General features: G+C 48.7%; 2 protein-coding genes and 1 pseudogene across 22 annotated transcripts in view; 2 read left to right on the top strand and 1 right to left on the bottom strand.

Moving 5' to 3' along the window:
- KMT2C (lysine methyltransferase 2C) overlaps positions 1 to 3,872 on the bottom strand; it is a 300,175-nt gene extending 296,303 nt beyond the window's left edge. For 15 of the 21 annotated variants that reach the window (XM_055392477.2, XM_063708867.1, XM_055392471.2 and 12 more), the window contains exon 1: positions 2,814 to 3,235. In XM_055392477.2, the coding sequence (XP_055248452.1) occupies positions 2,814 to 2,974 (161 nt within the window). In that variant the 5' untranslated portion in view covers positions 2,975 to 3,235. Of the gene's footprint in view, positions 1 to 2,813; positions 3,236 to 3,699; positions 3,774 to 3,809 lie in introns of those variants that run through there. The other 6 variants (XM_055392467.2, XM_055392466.2, XM_055392454.2 and 3 more) reach the window with 4 other exon arrangements.
- Positions 3,873 to 5,411: 1,539 nt separating this feature from the next.
- On the top strand, positions 5,412 to 10,216 carry LOC134758881 (fatty acid-binding protein 5-like; annotated as a pseudogene).
- A 1,396-nt stretch (positions 10,217 to 11,612) lies between these two features.
- LOC134758882 (putative T-complex protein 1 subunit theta-like 1) lies at positions 11,613 to 14,356 on the top strand. The gene has a single exon (XM_063708302.1). It carries the CDS (start codon positions 12,556 to 12,558, stop codon positions 14,224 to 14,226), a length of 1,671 nt encoding a protein of 556 aa, XP_063564372.1. The 5' UTR covers positions 11,613 to 12,555; the 3' UTR covers positions 14,227 to 14,356.
- The last annotated feature ends 5,361 nt before the right edge of the window (positions 14,357 to 19,717 follow it).

The following is a 19,717-nucleotide window of genomic DNA, read 5'->3' on the forward strand; positions in this document are numbered from 1 at the left end:
AGCCAAAGATAAATACATAAATCCACTTCATTGTCAAAAGCCATCTTCTCAGCCGGGTGCGGTGGCTCACGCCTGTAATCCTGGCACTTTGGGAGGCTGAGGAGAGTGGATTACCTGAGGTCGGGGGTTCAAGACCAGCCTGGCCAACATGGTGAAACCCTGTCTCTACTAAAAATACAAAAAATTAGCTAGGTGCTATGGCGCACACCTGTAATCCCAGCTACTCTGGAGGCTGAGGAAGGAGAATCGCTTGAATACAGGAGGCAGAGGTTGTGGTGAGCCGAGATCATACCACTGCACTACGGCCTGGGCTACAGAACAAGACTTCGTCCAGGAAAAAAAAAAAAAGGCATCTTCTCTACTTAATGTAACTCACTAAGTTAATGAACATCTAAGTAACATTAGCAACTTAAAATATCTCTACGGTATTTAGTAAAGAAGATTAATTTTCATTTCTCAGGTGAATTATTTGCAATTTCACATAATTTCACTGGTTACAAACCTAATTTACACTGGTTACACATAAGTTTCACTTTCAGGGTCTCTACTATCCAACTACAGGGTCTTTTCTGCATGGATTCTTATACAGTATAGAGATACACAATTGAAAAACCTTCTCTTTGCTTTCCAATTCATATGTTAGTTTCCATTTACATGTTTCTAAAAAACAACTGGAGATTCCATTCCCTTCAAAAGACACAATTTCAAAAAAAACGCTCTAAAAAGTTTAGACCCGTCAAATTTACCAGTAGACTTTAATTTCCTATAAAGAAAGCAGTACTAGTTTTCAAATCTAAAAGAAAAAGCTCTCTACAGACTTACATTTGTTCTAATTATTTCCAAAAGTTTTGATTTTTCATAGTTAGATTATACTGTTATTCAGCAGAAATTTTTTATCTTCTCCAAAGGCTACCTATTTCTTCATAATATGAGATTCAGAATTAAAATAAAGTGGCAATACCCTAATCGTCCAGTGCACTCAGGAGCTGCACTAATACAAATGAGCTCATTTCAAAAGTAGGGTGTGTGCGAGTGTGCGCGTGCGTGTGAGTGTGCGCGTGTGCGAGTGCACAAGCACGCCCTTACAGGAGTATGGGGTGTGGGGTATGACAACATAGATCTAATCTTTCTGGAGTAAGAATTCAAATGCAAATTTAAAACAATACTTGCAAATTAATGTTCAGTAAGAGATGAAGAAATGCTTTGCAAATAGTGAAATGGGAGGCAATCAAGGTAAAACCCCAATATGGCTTGTCCTGAGTTGCCTTAAAGGATGCAAAAAAAGTGGCTTACACGTCTAAAAATTACTTAAACCTCCATTTCCTTCTACAAATTTCAGTTAATATAGAATAAGGGCATTTTATACTTGCCACTGTATTACAACGCAAGTGGCATAATAAATAAGTCCTAACTTTGTATCACGAAGAAGCTAATGTAATAATGTACACACATCCTGTACTTGCTTCCCTCACGATTATCATAGCTAGGTAAGAGCTGGCAATAAAATATGGAGGCAAGTTGAAGGCCCCGAATCATTTCCATAGTAAAAGGACAGCGGGGCAAGAAAAGAGCACATTGAAGTCAAGAGCTTAATGGGTTCCCACAACCCAGCTCTGCTATGCCTCAGTTCACGCTACTATTTTTACTACAAATCACCAAACAACAATACTAAGTGAATGCACCCGAACCAAAGAAACAGCCTATCCATAAACGTGCTGGCTTCCTTCACGTCCCAGCGCACCCTTCCACTCCCGACAGTTCAATGAGAATATCATCTCACGAAATGAGTAAGCACACACGCCATTCTACAACTTCGAGAGACATTCACAGTTCTTCCACGGCACACGCGAGAGCCACAGAAGCCGAACAGTTCGCTGGCACTAAAACGGTGTCTTAATTTACAAGCAAAGCCGTCAAATAACCGTTCCGTAAGAAGACATTTCTGGTCCTCTAATAAGCTGGGGTCCAGCCCTACTGTACGCTCAAAGGCAGGCGACCCTATTCCCAAGCCCCTTACAGCTAAGACTTACGAGGGAAGCGACATTTACATCTGCACTCTCTCCGAATAAGTGCTCTTGGTATTCTGCCTTACGAGGGGACACTGGCTACGTCTCCAAAACTTAGGCAGGCCGTTCCCCGAAGCTGTGGGATCCCACAGGAGTTGTGCTTTCGGAGCCCGGGAGTGCGGTTCTGGGTTGGGGGAGGGGGGAGAAAGAAGTCAAATGGCTTCCTAATATATCATCAAAAGAAGAAAACACAGGTTTGGGACCAGGAAAAGTTCCAGGAGCAAGTCGCTGACAAACAAAAGCTGCACTCGCCCGGCCGCTTTCTTCTCGCCCCCAGCCCGCGCCCCGAGACCACCTGGCCCGGGCGTTTTGACAGCTCCGAGAGTTTCCCGAGCGCCGACGGCTCGGCGGTTCGCCCGGAGTCCGGCCGGGGACTACCTGGGCGCGCTCCGGGCTTCTTTTCTCAATGATCCAGCTAGGCCAAGACGCGGCTACGAGAAATTTCTCCAAAAGAAGAGTCGCGAAGCAGACCCAGTGAAAAGGCCCGACTGAAAAGTAAAGTGTGCGGAGCCGGGCGCCGGCGGGAGCCCGGGCGGGCGGCGCGGAGCGGGGGAGGCCGGGCGCGGGCGGCTACCGAGGGGCGCGGGGCCGGGGCCGGGAGCCGCCGCCGCCCGCGGGCCCGCCCCGCCCCGCCCCCACCCCGCCGGGGGGCGCCGGGGCGCGGAGGCCGCGGGGCGGGCGCCCGGTGACAGCTCCGGCCCGGCGCCGCCGCTGGCTCCCGGCCTGGCTCCCTCGCACTCAACTTACTTCTTTCTGGCTCTCTGGAAAGGGGAAGCGCCATCTTTGCGAGGCCGGCCCCGAGGTCTTTTGTCTGCGGCTGCGGGGCTCGGGGCCGGGGCTCCAGGCTCCTCGGGGGGTGGTGGCGGCGGCTGCGGCTGCTCCACGCTCTTGTCCTCCTCCGACGACATCCTAGTCACCAGGAAAGACACATGGATCCCGGTCCTCCTCCTGGGGGGCTCCCGCCGCCGCGGCCGCCGCCGCCGCCGCTGCTGCTCGGGTTCCTCCTCCCCGGCTCAGCCTCTCGCATTTCCCGCAGCCCCGGGAGCAGCAGCAGGTACCGGGAGAGGCGGCAACATGGAGCGAGCAGGACACGCACTCACACACATCGGCGCGGGCGCGCGCACCTCCGCGCGCAGGGGCCGGGCGGGGGGCGGCGGGCGGGGCGGGCGGTGCGGGGCGGGCGGGGCCGGCGGGTGCGGGCGGGCGGGGCAGCTAGGCGGGCGGGCGGCGTGAGGGGCGCCGGCCCCCGGGGTCTCCGCCCGCGGCCCCTCCCCCGGGCCGCCCGCGGCAGGAGGAGAAAGGGGCCCGGCGCGGGGAGGGCCGGCCGCGGGGCCCGGCGGGGGCGGCGAGGGGGTCGCGCCCCCGGCCGGCCGCCCCTCCCCCGCGCGTCAGGCCCGTCAGGCCCGGGCGGCGGCGGCGGCGAAGTTTTGACAGCTGCTCCAGTGGCGGCGCTGGGCGCCGGGCCGCGGCTCGCTCCTCACACTCGCTCTCTCACACACGCTCGCTCGCTCTCCCGGAGCAGGGGAGGAGGAAGTTTTGCGGGTGTGCGTGGACCCCACACACACGCCGCGCGACCGTGGCCGTCGCGCGAGGCCCGCGCCGGGGATCCCCCGGGGCGACCCGCACCACAGACCTCTCCAACTCGCAGCCGTCGCGCCCACACACCGCCGCCTCGACGGCCCCCGCCCGCTCCCCCACTCTCGGCCCCTCGCCCGCCCCCCGCGCGCCGCCGCTGCCACTCACGGGCCTCGCTCCGCGCATGCGCCGCTCCCGCCGCCCGCGGACGCGCCGCCGCCGCTGACCTCACCGCCCCTCCCCCTCCCCCCCGGGTTCCCTCCCCTTGTGACGCGGCGGCCGGGCCCAGCCGCGACTCCGGCTCCGGCTCCGGCTCCGGCTCGGGAGGTAGCCAAGCTGTGGACCCAGAGATCCGGGATCGGGATCGGGGGACTGCGGGCGAGGGCGGGAGGGAGCCGCGGACACACGCCGAGGCGGCCGCGGTCGCCCGGCGCAGCCCGGCGCGAGGAGCAAATGTGCGCCCGCACGGCGAGGGCAGCCCGGGCTTTGCTGGTTCTCGCCGAGGTCTTTCCTCGTAGCGCCCACACTACGGGGAGGAAAAGGAATGGAGTCAACTTCGTTCTAATCCGACGCCAGTTAGTTTCCTTATTATAACGTCATTTTTTTTAATCCAGAAAAGGTTCATAAGGATGTAAGACGAAAAGAACGATGACAGCTCGAGAAATAAAACGGTTAGAGACAAAATAAGCCAATAAAAACCCAACCACTTGATTTTAACGTTCAGTGTGTTGTGATGAAGAGGCAAAAATCGAAGTATTTCTAAGCCACCTCTCATAACATGTAAAAATGGTAAAAAGAAAAATGGGGCTAGAATCCGCCTGAAAAATGCACTTTCTCAAGAAGGACAGTTACAAATATGGGATTCTGGATTTCTCAGGCTAATACCTAACACTTGGACGATGATCTATTCTGTGCTTTCCATTCACTATCGATTAGTTTATGAGAGTGAAAAAATTCTAGATTTGAATAGGGGGGAAATAGTAAGACCTATCAACCATTTGTGAAGGATTGGGGTAAACTATCATTTAATAAGCATCTACTTTGAGCCTGGCGTTAAGAGGCACACTCTCATGTTGATTTCTTTTGATCTTCGCAATGTAGTTTTAGTTTAAGGTAAAAAAAATAGTCTCCTTTTCCAGCGATGTTTGCTTTCCCTTCTAGTAGCTAGGATGTTAACTTTAAACTGTGTCTTCTACTTGGGCAAAATACACACACTTTGATTCCCAGAGCCTATTCTAAATGAAAGCATAATTTTTTGAAATGGCTGAAATGAGGAATAACGTCAGATAGTCATTTGAATACCTTCAGGGTTTAATCCCTGCTGGCTCTTTCAAATTTACTAAATTTATAACCAAAGGAAATTTGGGATTGAGGAGGAGGCTGGCATGGTAAATGCAAACTAGAAATTAAAAGTGCCTGAGGATTACACATAGAAATACAACATATATGTGACTAGTGATAAACATATGATGTGATCTAGTGAAAGTTTACTTAGTACAAATTTGAAAGCACCCTTTCTTTTTTCATTTTTTTCAGCAAATTGTACTTTAAATAAAGTGTGCTTTCAAAACTGGATTATTGATCCAAATGTTTAGCTGTGTTCCGTACTGAAATTAGAATAGGCACTTCCACGGTGAGTTTCACATGTACAAAATTATACATCAGGATAATTTACTTCCATACGCTTCTCCAGCACTTCGGAGAACTCAAGTGTCAGTGGATACAAATTGCAAGTCACTCCTGCTGGAGAGTTCACAAGAAACAAAGGGTACTTAGAGCAGAAAAGTGAGCCGAGTGAATGGAAGGGTAGAAACAGAGGTTTGTGCAGGGATGCTTCTGGATAGATGAAGATGATGCAGGTAAGTAAACTCAGCCTGAAATCTCCATTCCTTTGGCCACTATGAGCAGGGAGTTGGGATCTGTTTTAAGAGAACTGATAGCAGTCTCCTTGGCATGAAGTTATCATGAGCAGAGCAAATCAAATATAACCCAGGATGCTGAGGAAGGATTCAAGGAATACTTATTCAACATAAATAAAGGTTTTCCAGAGGTTTTTCCATCTCAGTCATCCAAATTACACAGCTCTGAGACCACAGTAGCAAAAATCTAGGAGGCAGGGAGCTGAGGTCCTTCAAAATTATGAAAGCAAAAAGGCAGGAGCATCTGGAAATAGTACCAAATACAATAGAAAAATATTAGAATGTGTACTTTCTAATAAGTATACATGTTAAATATGGGATTTTAAATTTAGGTAGATGTGTACTAACCTGTTAACCAACCATCTGCAAAAGGTTGAATTACAAGGGACTTTTACTGTCTAAAATATTTGAATATTTCAAAGCACATGCAGTAATCATCTAATCATATATATATGTAGTTTTTAATGGGGAGGGAATGAGCATTGTTATCTGTGACAAAGAAAAACCAACATCTCAGGAAAATATAGGCAAGGAAGATTCTCAAAGCATCTAGCAAACAAGTGACAGTGAATAAAAATTCATAGTCCAATATTCATTCTTACTAATTGAAGGCCTATAACATGTGATTGATATTGTCTTTATTTAGAATGCACAGGTTCACTACTAAATGTTGTCTCTCTTGTTTTCCCATAAATTCCTCAGGGCTTTTTAGGAACCAAACTTTCACAGTTATAGAAGGACCACTGAAAGCTTAAATTTTAGATCTTAGAATTTTTGTGTTCATATTGTTATTAAAGTTGCACTGTAGGCTGGGCACCGTGGCTCATGCCTGTAATCCTAGCACTTTGGAAGGCCAAGGCGGGTGGATCACTTGAGCTCAGGAGTTCGAGACCAGCCTGGGCAACATACTGAGACCTCTGTCTCTACAAAAAAATACCAAAGAAAATTAACCAGGCCTGGCTGGGCGCAGTGGCTCACGCCTGTAATCCCAGCACTTTGGGAGGCCAAGGCAGGCGGATCATGAGGTCAGGAGATCGAGACCATTCTGGCTAACACGGTGAAACCCTGTCTCTACTAAAAATGCAAAAAATTAGCCGGGTGTGCTGGCAGGCGCCTGTAGTCCCAGCTACTCGGGAGGCTGAGGCAGGAGAATGGCGTGTACCCGGGAGACGGAGCTTGCAGTGAGCTGAGATCGCGCCACTGCACTCCAGCCTGGGTGATGGAGTGAGACTCCACCTCAAAAAAAAAAAAAAAGAAAGAAAAAAAATTAACCAGGCCTGGTGGCACATGCTTGTAGTCCCAGCTACTTGGGAGGCCGAAGTGGGAGACAGTCTTGCTCTGTCACCTAGGCTAGAGTGCAGTGATGCGATCTCAGCTCACTGCAACCTCCACCTCAAATTTGCCAGGCATGGTGGCTCATGCCTGTAGTCCCAGCACTTTGGGAGGCCAAGGCAGGCAGATCACTTGAGGTCAGGAGTTCGAGACCAGCCTGGCCAACATGGTGAACCCCCGTCTCTACTAAAAATACAAAAATTAGCCTGGCATGGTGACGTGCGCCTGTAATCCCCGCTATTCTGGAGGCTGAGACAGGAGAATTGTTTGAACCCAGGAGGCAGAGGTTGCAGTGAGCCGAGATCGCGCCATTGCACTCTAGCCTGGGCAACAAAAGCGAAACTCTGCCTCAAAAAAAAAAAAAAAAATTCATATTGCTATATAAGTTATTTCAGTAAAGTATATCATGTGCCTGTTTGGTGGAAAAGTTAAAGGAAGAAACCAGGAAAGAAACAAGCAGAACAGTCATCTTCAAAAGTAATTTGTGTTTAAGAATGTGAGGCTTAAGTAGATGTTTTGCAGTACATTTTATATAGATACGAATCTTGCCCTCTAGGGGTCTATACTTAAAGCCTGGCAGTAGTAGTTAACAAGGATAAACACAAAAGGACAAGTAAGCAACTAGAAAATAAACATGGAGGCCGGGCACCGTGGCTCATGCCTGTAATCTCAGCACTTTGGGAGGCCGAGGTGGGAGGATCACGAGGTCAGGAGTTCGAGACCAGCCTGGCCAATATGGTGAAACCCTGTCTCTGTTAAAAATATAAAAACTAGCTAGGCGTGGTGGTGCACACCTGTAGTCCCAGCTACTCAGGAGGCTCAGGCAGCAGAATCCCTTGAACCTAGGAGGCGGAGGGTGCAGTGAGCCGAGATTGTACCAGTGCACTCCAGCCTGGGCAATAGAGGCAGACACCACCTCAAAAAAAAAAAAAAAAAAAAGAGAGAGAAAGAAAGAAAAACATGGAAAAACATACAAATAGAAAGATTAAATATTTACGTCCATTGTGTACAAGATCATAGTTTTAAAAGAAATGCATCTGTGGATTCAGGGGGAAGGGCAGCAGTGGGAGAAGTCATAGCAGACAACCATATCTATTCAGAAGAGGGTGACAGAACACATTCTGCTGGCAAGTATCATAAACTAGAAATTTTCAGGCCAGGCATGGTGGTTTACATCTGTAATCCCAGCACTTTGGGAGGCCGAGGTAGGCAGATCACTTGAGGTCAGGAGTTCGAGACCAGCCTGACCAACATGGTGAAACCTCGCCTCTACTGAAAATACAAAATTAGCCAGGCGTGGTGGCAGGCGCCTGTAATCCCAGCTATTCTGGAGGCTGAAGCAGGAGAATTGCTTGAATCAGGGAGGCGGAGGTTGCAGTGAGCCAGGATCGTGCCACTGCACTCCAGCCTGGGCGACAGAGTGAGACGCTGTCTCAAAAAAAGAAAGAAAAGAAAGAAAGAAAGAAGGAAGAAATGGAATAGACAGCCCTATTCATCACCCTGCAGGCTGAAGCCTAAATTCCTTGGCTTGACTCACTAGGTCCTGGAGAGCCCCTGCTACCCTCTGGCGAACATGCTCATCTCTTCCCCAGCTTTCCTTCTCACCTGACCACCAGTTTTCAGAACTCCTTCCAGTGGGCTACAAACCACCAGGCTGTCCCATCGCCCTTCCCCTTTCCACGAGGCCAGTTCCTACTTTTTCTTCGGCTCTTGCTTTAGACCTCTGCCCTCCGTGAGAATGGCTGTGTCCCCCTAAATGCTTCTGCCAACCTTGTGCTTTCCCCACTCACAGCTCTCATTGCCTGTAATGAAAGTGCCCAGATTAATGTCTGTATTGTCCCTAAACCCAGCGGAGATGGCAGTAGTTATCTGCCTTATTTCCCCTATTCAACAGCAGCTCAGTGAACAGTTGTAGGGTAACTGAAATGAATATGAAAATATAGCTTAGGTGTTAGAAAAAGAGCTAAGAGGATCCTTTATAGGAGTGTTTATTTTATTTTATTTTATTTTTTGAGACAGGGTCTCACTCTGTCACCCAGGCTGGAGTGCAATGGCACAATCTCAGCTCACTGCAACTTCCACCTTCAGGGCTCAAGCAATCCTCCCACCTCAGCCTTCCAAGTAGCTGACTACAGGCACACATCACCACGGCCGGCTATTGTTTTGTATTTTTAGTAGAGACGGGGTCTTGTCATATTGCCCAAGCTGGTCTTGAATGCCTGAACTCCACCTGGCTGAGGCCTCCCAAAGTGCTGGGATTATAGGCTTGAGCCACGGCCACTGGCCAGTCGTGTTTATTTTATTTATTTATTTATATTATTTATTTATTTATTTTTTGAGACTGAGTCTCGCTCTGTTGCCCAGGCTGGAGTATAGTGGCGCAATCTCGGCTCACTGCAATGTCCACCTCCCAGGTTCAAGAGATTCTCGTGCCTTAGCCTCCCGAGTAGCTGGGATAACAGGCACCCACCATCACACCTGCCTAATGTGTTTATTTTTTTTAAAAAAGAAACTGTATCTTTAGAGAAAATGTATACATGCATACTTTGCTACATTTTTGTTGATTGTTACATTTTACATTTGTATAACAATACAGGCAAGTCATCTTTGCACTCATAACCACATCTTTTATGGAACATCAAGCCTACTCTGAGGTACAGGCTTTCAGAAGCCTGAATTTGGAGGACCGTGCCTGATCCAAATGTAGTCTCCAGAATCAAAACTGCTCAAAAATAATCATTCATGGTTCTCAGACCAAATAAGATCTACTTAGAAACATTTCTCAACAGCACGCTGCCACACCGACGCAGACCCCGCTCTGCACGCCAGCCCCCCTGCACCCACCATGGCCACAGTTCAGCAGCTGGAAGGAAGATGGCGCCTGGTGGACAGCAAAGGCTTTGATGAATACATGAAGGAGCTAGGAGTGGGAATAGCTTTGTGAAAAATGGGCGCAATGGCCAAGCCAGATTGTATCATCACTTGTGATGGCAAAAACCTCACCATAAAAACTGAGAGCACTTTGAAAACAACACAGTTTTCTGGTACCCTGGGAGAGAAGTTTGAAGAAACCACAGCTGATGGCAGAAAAACTCAAGACTGTTTGCAACTTTACAGATGGTGCATTGGTTCAGCATCAGGAGTGGGATGGGAAGGAAAGCACAATAACAAGAAAACTGAAAGATGGGAAATTAGTGGTGGAGCGTGTCATGAACCATGTCACCTGTACTCGGATCTATGAAAAAGCACAATAAAGATTCCATCATCACTTTGGACAGGAGTTAACTAAGAGAATGACCAAGCTCAGTTCAATGAGCAAATCTCCATACTGTTTCTTTCTTTTTTTTTTTTCATTACTGTGTTCAACTATCTTTATCACAAACATTTTACATGCAGCTATTTCAAAGTGTGTTGGATTCATTAGGATCATCCCTTTCGTTAATAAATAAATGTGTTTCTGCTAAAAAAAAAAAAAAAAAAGAAAAAGAAACATTTCTCGGAGAAACCCTGTCTCTACTAAAAATACAAAATTAGCCGGGCATGGTGGCACATGGCTACTCCGTCCCAGCTACTCAGGAGGCTGAAGCAAGAGAATTGCTTGAACCCAGGAGGCAGAGGCTGCGATGAGCCGAGGGTGAGCCAAGATCGCGCCATTGTACTCCAGCCTGGGTGACAAGAGCGAAACTCAGAAACTCCATGTCCAAACAAAAAAAGAAACATTTCTCTGAGCCAAGATAATGTTGAGGAGGAAATGATTACAGAATAGCATATATGTATCATAATCTTATGTAAAATGGTGTAAATCTATAATTATGTATGCATACAATATGTGCAAAGTAGTAATGTTCATCAAGTTGTAAACAATGGTTATCTCTGAACTAGGATTCCAAATGACCTTTCCCCTTTTTTTTTGAGACAAGTCTCACTCTGTTGCCCCGGCTGGAATGCAGTGGTGCAATCATGGCTCACTGAAGCCTCAACCTCCTGAGCTTAAGCAATCCTCCCGCCTCAGCCTCCCAACGTGCAGGGATTACACACATGAGCCACCACACCCAGACTAAATATGTGTTAAACTAAAGCAGAAGCATCATTGCCTGAGTAGGCTCTATAGGAAGAAAGAGGAGACAAGTGAGGAAAGGAGAGAGAATGAAAAAAAGAGACTTAAATTGTAAGCATTGAAGTTTAGGATGGGAAGGCAATTCACATTTAAACCTCAGGGCCCCATTTAGGCTTCTACCTCCCTGACCACTGGGAGGCTGGTTGCTTTTCACCCCTCTGGGTTCACTTCTATTTGTCTGTGAGCTGTCAGCATCCTTCCCCCCTTGTCTTGCCCTGCCTCTGCCAGGGAGGCAGAGTTGGGAGTCGTGGCACAGGCATGCACGCTGTGCAGCCTCCCACACCTGCACCCTGAAAGACCAACAGACACCCTAAGAAACCTGATACACAAGCACAAACTGATAAGATACCCAAAAAGGCAAAGGCAGACAGATAGCAAAACATGGCTAATATTACACAGTACTGCAAGAGAAAGTAACACCAAAACAAAACAAAACACAGACATCATCTCTCAGTTCCTTCTCAAAAAAAAAAAAAAAAAAAAAAAAGGCCAGGTGTAGTGGCTCACACCTGTAATCCCAGCATTTTTGAAGGCCGAGGTGGGCAGATCACTTGAGGCTAGGAGTTCGAGACCGGCCTGGCCAACTATGGCCAACATGGTGAAACCCCCCATCTCTACTAAAAATACAAAAAATTAGCCGGGTATGGTGGCTGGCACCTGTAATCCCAGCTACTGGGAGGCTGAGGCAGGAGAATTGCTTGAACCTGGGAGGCGGAGGTTGCAGTGAGCTAAGATTGTACCACTGCACTCCAGCCTGGGCAACAGAGTGCAACTCTGTCTCAAAAAAAAAAAAAGCATGGGTGTGGTGGTGGCTCACACCTGTAGTCCTAGCACTTCGGGAGGCCAAGGTGGAAGGCTCTCTTGAGGCTAGGAATTTGAGACCTGCCTGAACAACATACAGAAACCCTGTCTCTACAAAAAATAAAAAAACTAGCTAGGTGTGGTGGTGTGCGCCTGTAGTCCCAGGTACTTGGGAGGCTGAACAGGAAGACTGCTTGAGACCAGGGAGTTGGGCCTGCAGTGAACCATGGTCATGCCCCTGCACTCCAGACAGGGTGAGGTGGGTAGTTTTTCACTTGATCTCCTCCTTATTGTAACTAACGTTTAAACAAGTCTCAGACCTGGTGCAGAGGTGCATGTACCTCCATTGCTGGACAAGGCCTGACTTTTGCCTGCTGGTAGGGCCTCCTCAGTTCTAACCAGACTTCTGTGACCTCATTCTCTATCCTGGTTCCATTTTCCACTTTGTGACTTCATCAGTTAAAGATCCCATTTCAGCCACCAAGGTTGAGAGGCCCCAAGACCCAGTTCCTTTACAGAATCAACCCTGGGGTGGCTTTAGGACTGGGCTCTTTGGAACTCATCCTTGGACCCACAGTGGAGCAGTGGTCTGTGCTGACATCTTCAGATACCAGTCAATGGGCATTTGGCTCCTTGCTTCCACTGACCTCTTGAGTACTTTCAATGATCAGTGTCAAGGGTGCCCCTGCTGCTGTTTCTAGAGCATCTCTGCAACCCACGGTGGCCTCTCCTCTCTCTGCGGGCCATGGACAGCACAGTCCCTTCAGCCCTGAAGCTGCCCCAGCGGCTGGCACTGAACCCAAGGGAGAGCCCAAGGAGTCCGGAAGAGGAGGAGCCCCACCTGCTGAGCAGCTTGGCTGCAGTCCAGACCCTGGCCAATGTCATCCGGCCTTGCTATGGCCCCCACGGCCGGCAGAAGTTCCTGGTGACCATGAAAGGAGAAACAGTGTGCACGGGGTGTGCCACTGACATCCTCAGGGCCCTGGAGCTGGAGCACCCAGCGGCATGGCTCCTCCGGGAAGCAGCCCAAACCCAGGCAGAGAATAGTGGGGATGGCACAGCCTTTGTGGTTCTGCTGACGGAAGCCTTGCTGGAACAGGCAGAGCAACTGCTGAAGGCCGGCCTGCCTCGCCCGCAGCTCCGGGAGGCCTACACCACAGCCACTGCAGAGGTCCCGGCCACACTGCCCTCCCTGGCCATCCAATCTCTGGGGCCTTTGGAAGATCCGTCCTGGGCCCTCCATTCTGTGATGAATACCCACACCCTGCCCCCCATGGACCACTTGACCAAGCTGGTGGCCCATGCCTGCTGGACTATCAAGGAGCTAGATGGCAGCTTCAAGCCTGAGCGTGTTGGGGTGTGCGCGCTGCACGGGGGGACACTGGAGGATTCCTGCCTCCTCCAGGGGTTAGCAATATCTGGGAAGCTCTGTGGGCAAATGGCCGCAGTGTTAAGTGGTGCCAGGGTGGCTCTCTTTGCTTGCCCCTTTGGTTCTGCCCATCCAAATGCACCAGCAACGGCCTGTCTTTCTAGTCCTGCTGATCTAGCTCAATTTAGTAAAGGAAGCGACCAATTACTAGAAAAGCAAGTAGGCCAGCTGGCAGCCGGGGGAATTAATGTGGCAGTGGTGTTGGGGGAGGTCGACGAGGAGACCCTCACACTGGCGGACAAGTATGGCATCGTGGTGATTCAAGCTAGGTCTCGGATGGAGATCATTTACCTGAGTGAGGTGTTGGACACACCTCTGCTGCCTCATCTGCTCCCTCCCCAGAGGCCAGGCAAGTGCCAGAGGGTTTACAGGCAGGAGATGGGAGATGGTTTGGCTGTGGTATTTGAATGGGAATGTACAGGCACACCTGCCCTCACCGTGGTTCTCAGGGGAGCCACCACCCAGGGGCTGCAGAGTGCAGAGCAGGCAGTCTACCATGGCATTGATGCCTATTTCCAGCTATGTCAAGATCCCAGACTAATCCCAGGAGCTGGGGCCACAGAAATGGCTTTGGCAAAAATGCTCTCTGATAAAGGAAGCAGATTGGAAGGGCCCAATGGGCCTGCATTCCTAGCATTTGCCCGGGCCCTGAAGTATCTTCCTAAAACCTTGGCAGAGAATGCAGGCTTAGCTGTCTCAGACGTGGTGGCAGAAATGAGTGGAGTGCACCAAGGTGGGAACCTCCTAATGGGTGTGGGAGCTGAAGGGATAATAAAGGTGGCCCAGGAAGGGGTGTGGGACACCCTAATAGTCAAAGCCCAAGGATTTCGAGCAGTGGCTGAGGTGGTGCTACAGCTCGTGACTGTAGATGAAATCGTAGTGGCCAAGAAAAGTCCCACACATCAGCAGATCTGGAATCCTGACTCTAAGAAGACAAAGAAACGCCCACCTCCTGTGGAAAAAAAAAAAAATCCTTGGAATGAATAACTAGTGATACCCTCAATAAAACAGGGATTGCCAAGAAGGGAACAATCACCCCAAAAATGAATGTTTGCCTTTATTCCATGTTTGGTACTTGATTCGGTTTCTTTAAATAAAAACATGAAGGAACATAAAATTTCTTTTCATGTGCTTAGTTCCTTTCCAGTTCTCGAATTTTTTTTTTTTTTTTTTTAGAGATGGAGTCTTACTCTGTTGCCCAGGCTGGTGTGCAGTGGCGTGATCTTGGCTCACTGCAACCTCCGCCTCCCTGGTTCAAGAGATTCTCCTGCCTCAGCCTCCTGAATAGCTGGGACTACAGGTGCGCACCACCACGCCCAGCTATTTTTTTGTATTTTTTGTAGAGACGGGGTTTCACCATATTGGCCAGGCTGGTCTCGAACTCCTGACCTCATGATCCTCCCGCCTCAGCCTCCCAAAGTGCTGGGATTACAGGCAAGAGCCACCATGCCTGGCCACTTCTTGACCTTTTCATTTTCTGTTTCTCTCTCAGATTCTCTTCCTTTCCTATGATAAGAGCAGGATTCAATTCTATTAAGATTTTTAAACTGAGTACCTATGTGGGCTTTGGGCATGCAAAACACAGTGCAGCAATCTCTTCCCAACTATTTGAGCATTCCCTGCATGATATTCTGACATATATGGACTTATGTCTAGATGTCACTTTAGGAGTCTGAAAACATCAGTTGCAGCTTACAAGAGTGGTCAGTCCTTCCCGTTGTGGTTATTTGAAAAAAAAGAAGGGACTATCATCTTAAAGCACACACAGAGAGAGAGAGAGAGAGAGAGAGAGAGAGAGAGAGAGAGAGAGAGAGGGAGCAGGAAAAGGGGCTGCTGTGCTGGCAGGTAGAAATGTAACTTAAAAAAAAAAATCCTTGCCTGGCACAGTGGCTCATGCCTATAATTCCTGCACTTTGGGAGGCTGAGACAGGAAGATCGTTTGAGTCCAGGAGTTCAAGACCAGCCTGACCAACATGGAGAAACCCCATCTCTACTAAAAATACAAAAAAGTAGCCGGACGTGGTGGCACATGCCTGTAATCCCAGCTACTTGAGAGGCCCAGGCAGGAGAATTGCTTGAACCCGCGAGGCAGAGGTTGTTGTGAGCTGAGATGATGCCATTGTACCCCAGCCTGGGCAACAAGAGCAAAACTCTGCCTCAAAAAAAAAAAAAAAAAAATTAGCCAGGTGTGGTGATGCATACCTGTAGTCCCAGCTACTCAGGAGGCTGAGGTGGGAGGATCACTTAAGCCCAGGAGATCGAGGTTGCAGTGAGCTGTGATTGTGCCACTGCACTCCAGCCTAAGTGACAGAGCAAGACCCTGTCTCAACAAAACAAAACAAAACAAAACAAAACAAAACCAGCAAACATCCTTGGCATAGATAACAGAAGATAACAACACATACCTTAGGATTATGCTAAGGTTGTTGTGTAGGTGAGGAGAAAGCTGAGGGTAGGGGGAAGGGCTAGGATTGGACAACCTTGGGCATTAAAGAAGGGGTCTAAGCAGAGGTGTGTGGGTTCAGCACCTAATACCCAAAGCTTTTTCCACATTTTTAACCATCCAAGTTACTCTAGGAAAAGATCAGAACCTATGGGACAGAATCTAGGAGATGAGAAGGTACAATCTCTTAGAATCATAAAAATAAAAAAGCTTTAGGCATATGCAGAGAGAATGAGACTCAAGAAACCATTGTCTTATAGCACGCATATTAGCCGCAACACAGCAAAACAAAATTTTATTTATTTATTTATTTTGAGACAGAGTCTTGCTCTGTCACCCAGGCATAGTGACTGGTGTGGCCCAGGCACCAGTGCAGCGGTGCAGTCTCAGCTCACTGCAACCTCCACCTCCTGGGCGCAAATGATTCTCCTGCCTCAGCCTCCTGAGTAGCTGGGACTACAGGTGTCCACCACCACACCTGGCTAATTTTTGTATTTTTAGTAGAGACGGGGTTTTGCCATGTTGGCCACGCTGGTCTCAAACTTTGGACCTCAGGTGATCCACCTGCCTCGGCCTCCCCAAATGCTGGGATTACGGGTGTGTCCCACCCCAATTTGCTATATCTTGATTTTGTCTAGAATCTAAGTATCCTCTTTAATGTCATCTTTAAGTGTCCTTTTTTTTTTTTTTTTTTTTTTTTTGAGATGGAGTCTCACTTGCCCAGACTGGAGTGCAGTAGCATGATCTCGGCTCACTGCAACCTCCACCTCCCTGGTTCAAGTGATTCTCCTGCCTCACCCTCCCAGTAGCTGGGATTACAGGCGTCCGCCACTAAGCCAGACTAATTTTTTTGAATTTTTTTTTTTTTTTTTTTTTGAGATGGCATCTCACTCTGTCACCCAGGCTGGAGTGCAGTGGTGTGATCTCGGCTCACTGCAACCTCCATCTCCCAGGTTCAAGAGATTCTTCCATCTCAGCGTCCTGAGTAGCTGGGACTACAGGTGCGTGCCACCATGCCTGGATAATTTTTGTATTTTTAGTAGACACAGGGTCTCACCATAATGGCCAGGCTGGTCTCGAACTCCTGACCTCGTGATCCACCCGCCTCAGCCTCCCAAAGTGCCGGGATTACAGGCATGAGCCACTGTGCCCAGCCAATTTTTTTGAATTTTTAGTAGAGACGGGGTTTCACCATGTTGGCCAGGCTGGTCTCGAACCCCTGACCTCAAATGATTCGCCCGCCTCAACCACCCAAAGTGCTGGGATTACAGGCATGAACCACCAACTCCAGCATAAGTGTCCTCTTTAGTTGTCAAAACATATGACTCAAACATCATGTTGGTTTTTTTCTCCTACTGACTATGGAGAAGTTGACCAGAATTTGACCTCAATTTGGCCAGATCCAGACTCTTCTTCTGAGATTACAGGATCAAGGTCTCCTAGCATGCTAGGTCTCAATCCTCAAAGGCTTTGGCTTTGGGGTTGGCTACATATTTCTCTTCCAAGATGAGCTGCTTGCTTCAATTCCAGCAGCAGTTGAATTTCAGAAATGACAATTCCTGGAGTACATTTTCTTTTTCTTTTTTTTTGAGACGGAGTTTCGCTCTTGTTGCCCAGGCTGGAGTACAAAGGCATAATCTCGGCTCACCACAACCTCCGCCTCCCAGGTTCAAGCGATTCTTCTGCCTCAGGTGTAGCTGGGATTACAGGCATGTGCCACCACGCCTGGCTAATTTTGTATTTTTAGTAGAGATGGGGTTTCTCCATGTTGGTCAGGCTGATCTCGAACTCCTGACCTCAGGTGATCCACCCGCCTCGGCCTCCCAAAGTGCTGGGATTACAGTCATGAGCCACTGCGCCTGGCCATTCCTGGAGTACATTTTCTACAAGAACTTGTAGCTGGTGGACTCATCCCAGACCCCTTCCAGCTTTGTGACACTGCTTTACTGTGCTCCAGGTTGATCTAGCAACCAGAGAACAATAGCCACAATCCAGAGAAAACGGGAGGAAAATGAGAACTGAGTCCTGGGAAATGAAGGAGATGAGAGGCTGACTTGGATAGTGGAGGCTGGGACTGAGCCTTGGGAACTGCTCATCCATTTGGGCTATATGTAGGCCAGTCATGGTGGCTCATCACCTCTAATCCCAGTAGTTTGGAAGGCCAAGGCAGGCAGATCGCTTGAGGTTAGGAGTTTGAGACCAGCCTGGACAGCACACTGATACCCCTTTTCTACAAAAAAATAAATAAATTACCCAGGTGTGGTGGCATGCACCTGTAGCCCCACTTATTCGGAAGGCTGAGGCAAGAGAATCTCTTGAACCTAGGAGGCAGAGGTTGCAGTGAGCCGAGATGGTGCCACTGCACTCAAGCCTGGGCAACAGAGCAAGACTCCATCTCAAAATAATAATAATAATAAATTAAAAAATAAAAATTAACTGAGCATTGTGGTGCACACCTGTAGTCCCAGCTACTCGGGGGCTGAGATGGAAGGATTTCTTGAGCCCAGGAAGTCGAGGCTGCAGTGAGCAGTGATTGGTCCACTGCACTCCAGCCTGGGTGACGGAGTGAGACCCTTTCTCAAGAAAAAAAAAAAAAAAAAGACTTCAATCTACAAAAACATTGGAGTTCTGATGAAGAGAAAAAGGTATCAATTCCAAACTGTGAAAAGAACTGTGAAGAGAAGATTGAAAACAAAACAACAGAAAAGAGTTGTCATAGTTTGTCAGTCCTTTCTCTACATGGGCCAGCCTCTTCTCATGCATATTGAGTTGTTTCTCCAGAGTCTTTTTTTTTTTTTTTTTGAGATGGAGTCTTGCTCTGTCACCCAGGCTGGAGTGTAGTGGTGTGATCCCGGCTCATTGCACCAGTAGACAGGTATGACAGATATTCCAAAAGTAGCTGAGTCACCTTTTCCCCTGAAACATCAAGAATCCCCACCCCCACCCCTCGCCGCAGGCTAAAGATCCTCTTTCCTAACTAGGGAGGAAGAGGCAGAAGGTTAGGGTAAGAATGAGGGAGATGGTGGTAGAATCTCTGAGAGGGATTCTACTCACCTCCCAGTGGGTTCCAAGGAGTGAGATGGGGGAAAGGACAATTAGAATCCGCAGCAAAGTTTGGGGGTCTGAGAACAGAGGAGATTCTCTGCTTCCAATCTGGAACCCTGGGGCCCCAAGGAGTTCCCTGTGCCAACAGGACAGCAGAGCTGTAGACCAGGAATGGCTGAGGCCTCGGGCGGAGATGGGCCCCGGGTAGTTGATGGGATGTTCGTGGTGCTGAGCAGCCTCAGAGAACAGCCAGGGTCCCCCATGAAGCAGCAACCATGAAGCCGCTGAACCTTAGGGCATTTCAAGGTCATGAGAAAAGGTAGGATTGTAAACTTTAGCTGAGGCTTCAGAAAGACAGAAAATGACCTCAGACCACAGGACACCAAGATGCTGCATCAGCCCGTGGACTGGAGGCTAATTGTGGGGTGAATGAGAGAAGGAGGTGAAGGAGAAGATCAAGAATGGACTTGGTTGAGGTTTGGCCTGATCAGGAAAAATCATAAAAGGCCAAAGTTTACCTGGAATTGACTAGATTAATTATTTTACCATCAGGCAGAAGAAGGGGCTAGAAATAGAAATACTGAGATGATTTAGTTATAAAAGCATAGCACGAATACTTCCCACACATTGAAGTGTAGGACTTAAGAATTTAAACTCTCGGCCGGGCGTAGTGGCTCACGCCTGTAATCCCAGCACTTTGGGAGGCCGAGGCAGGCAGATCACCTGAGGTCAGGAGTTTCAGATCAGCCTGGACAACATGGTGAGACCCTTTCTCTAATCAAAATACAAAAATTGTCCAGGCGTTTTGGTGGGTGCCTGTAATCCCAGCTACTCGGGAGGCTAAAGCAGGAGAATCGCTTGAGCCTGGGAGGCAGAGGTTGCAGTGAGCCAAGACCCTGCCACTGCACTCCAGACTGGGCAACAGAGCGAGACTCCATATCAAAAAAGAATTTAAACTCTCTACAAATGTGAATTTTCTTTTTCTTTTTT

This window comes from Gorilla gorilla, chromosome 6 (assembly GCF_029281585.2).
Source record: "Gorilla gorilla gorilla isolate KB3781 chromosome 6, NHGRI_mGorGor1-v2.1_pri, whole genome shotgun sequence".
In the NCBI taxonomy this organism is placed as follows: domain Eukaryota; kingdom Metazoa; phylum Chordata; class Mammalia; order Primates; family Hominidae; genus Gorilla; species Gorilla gorilla.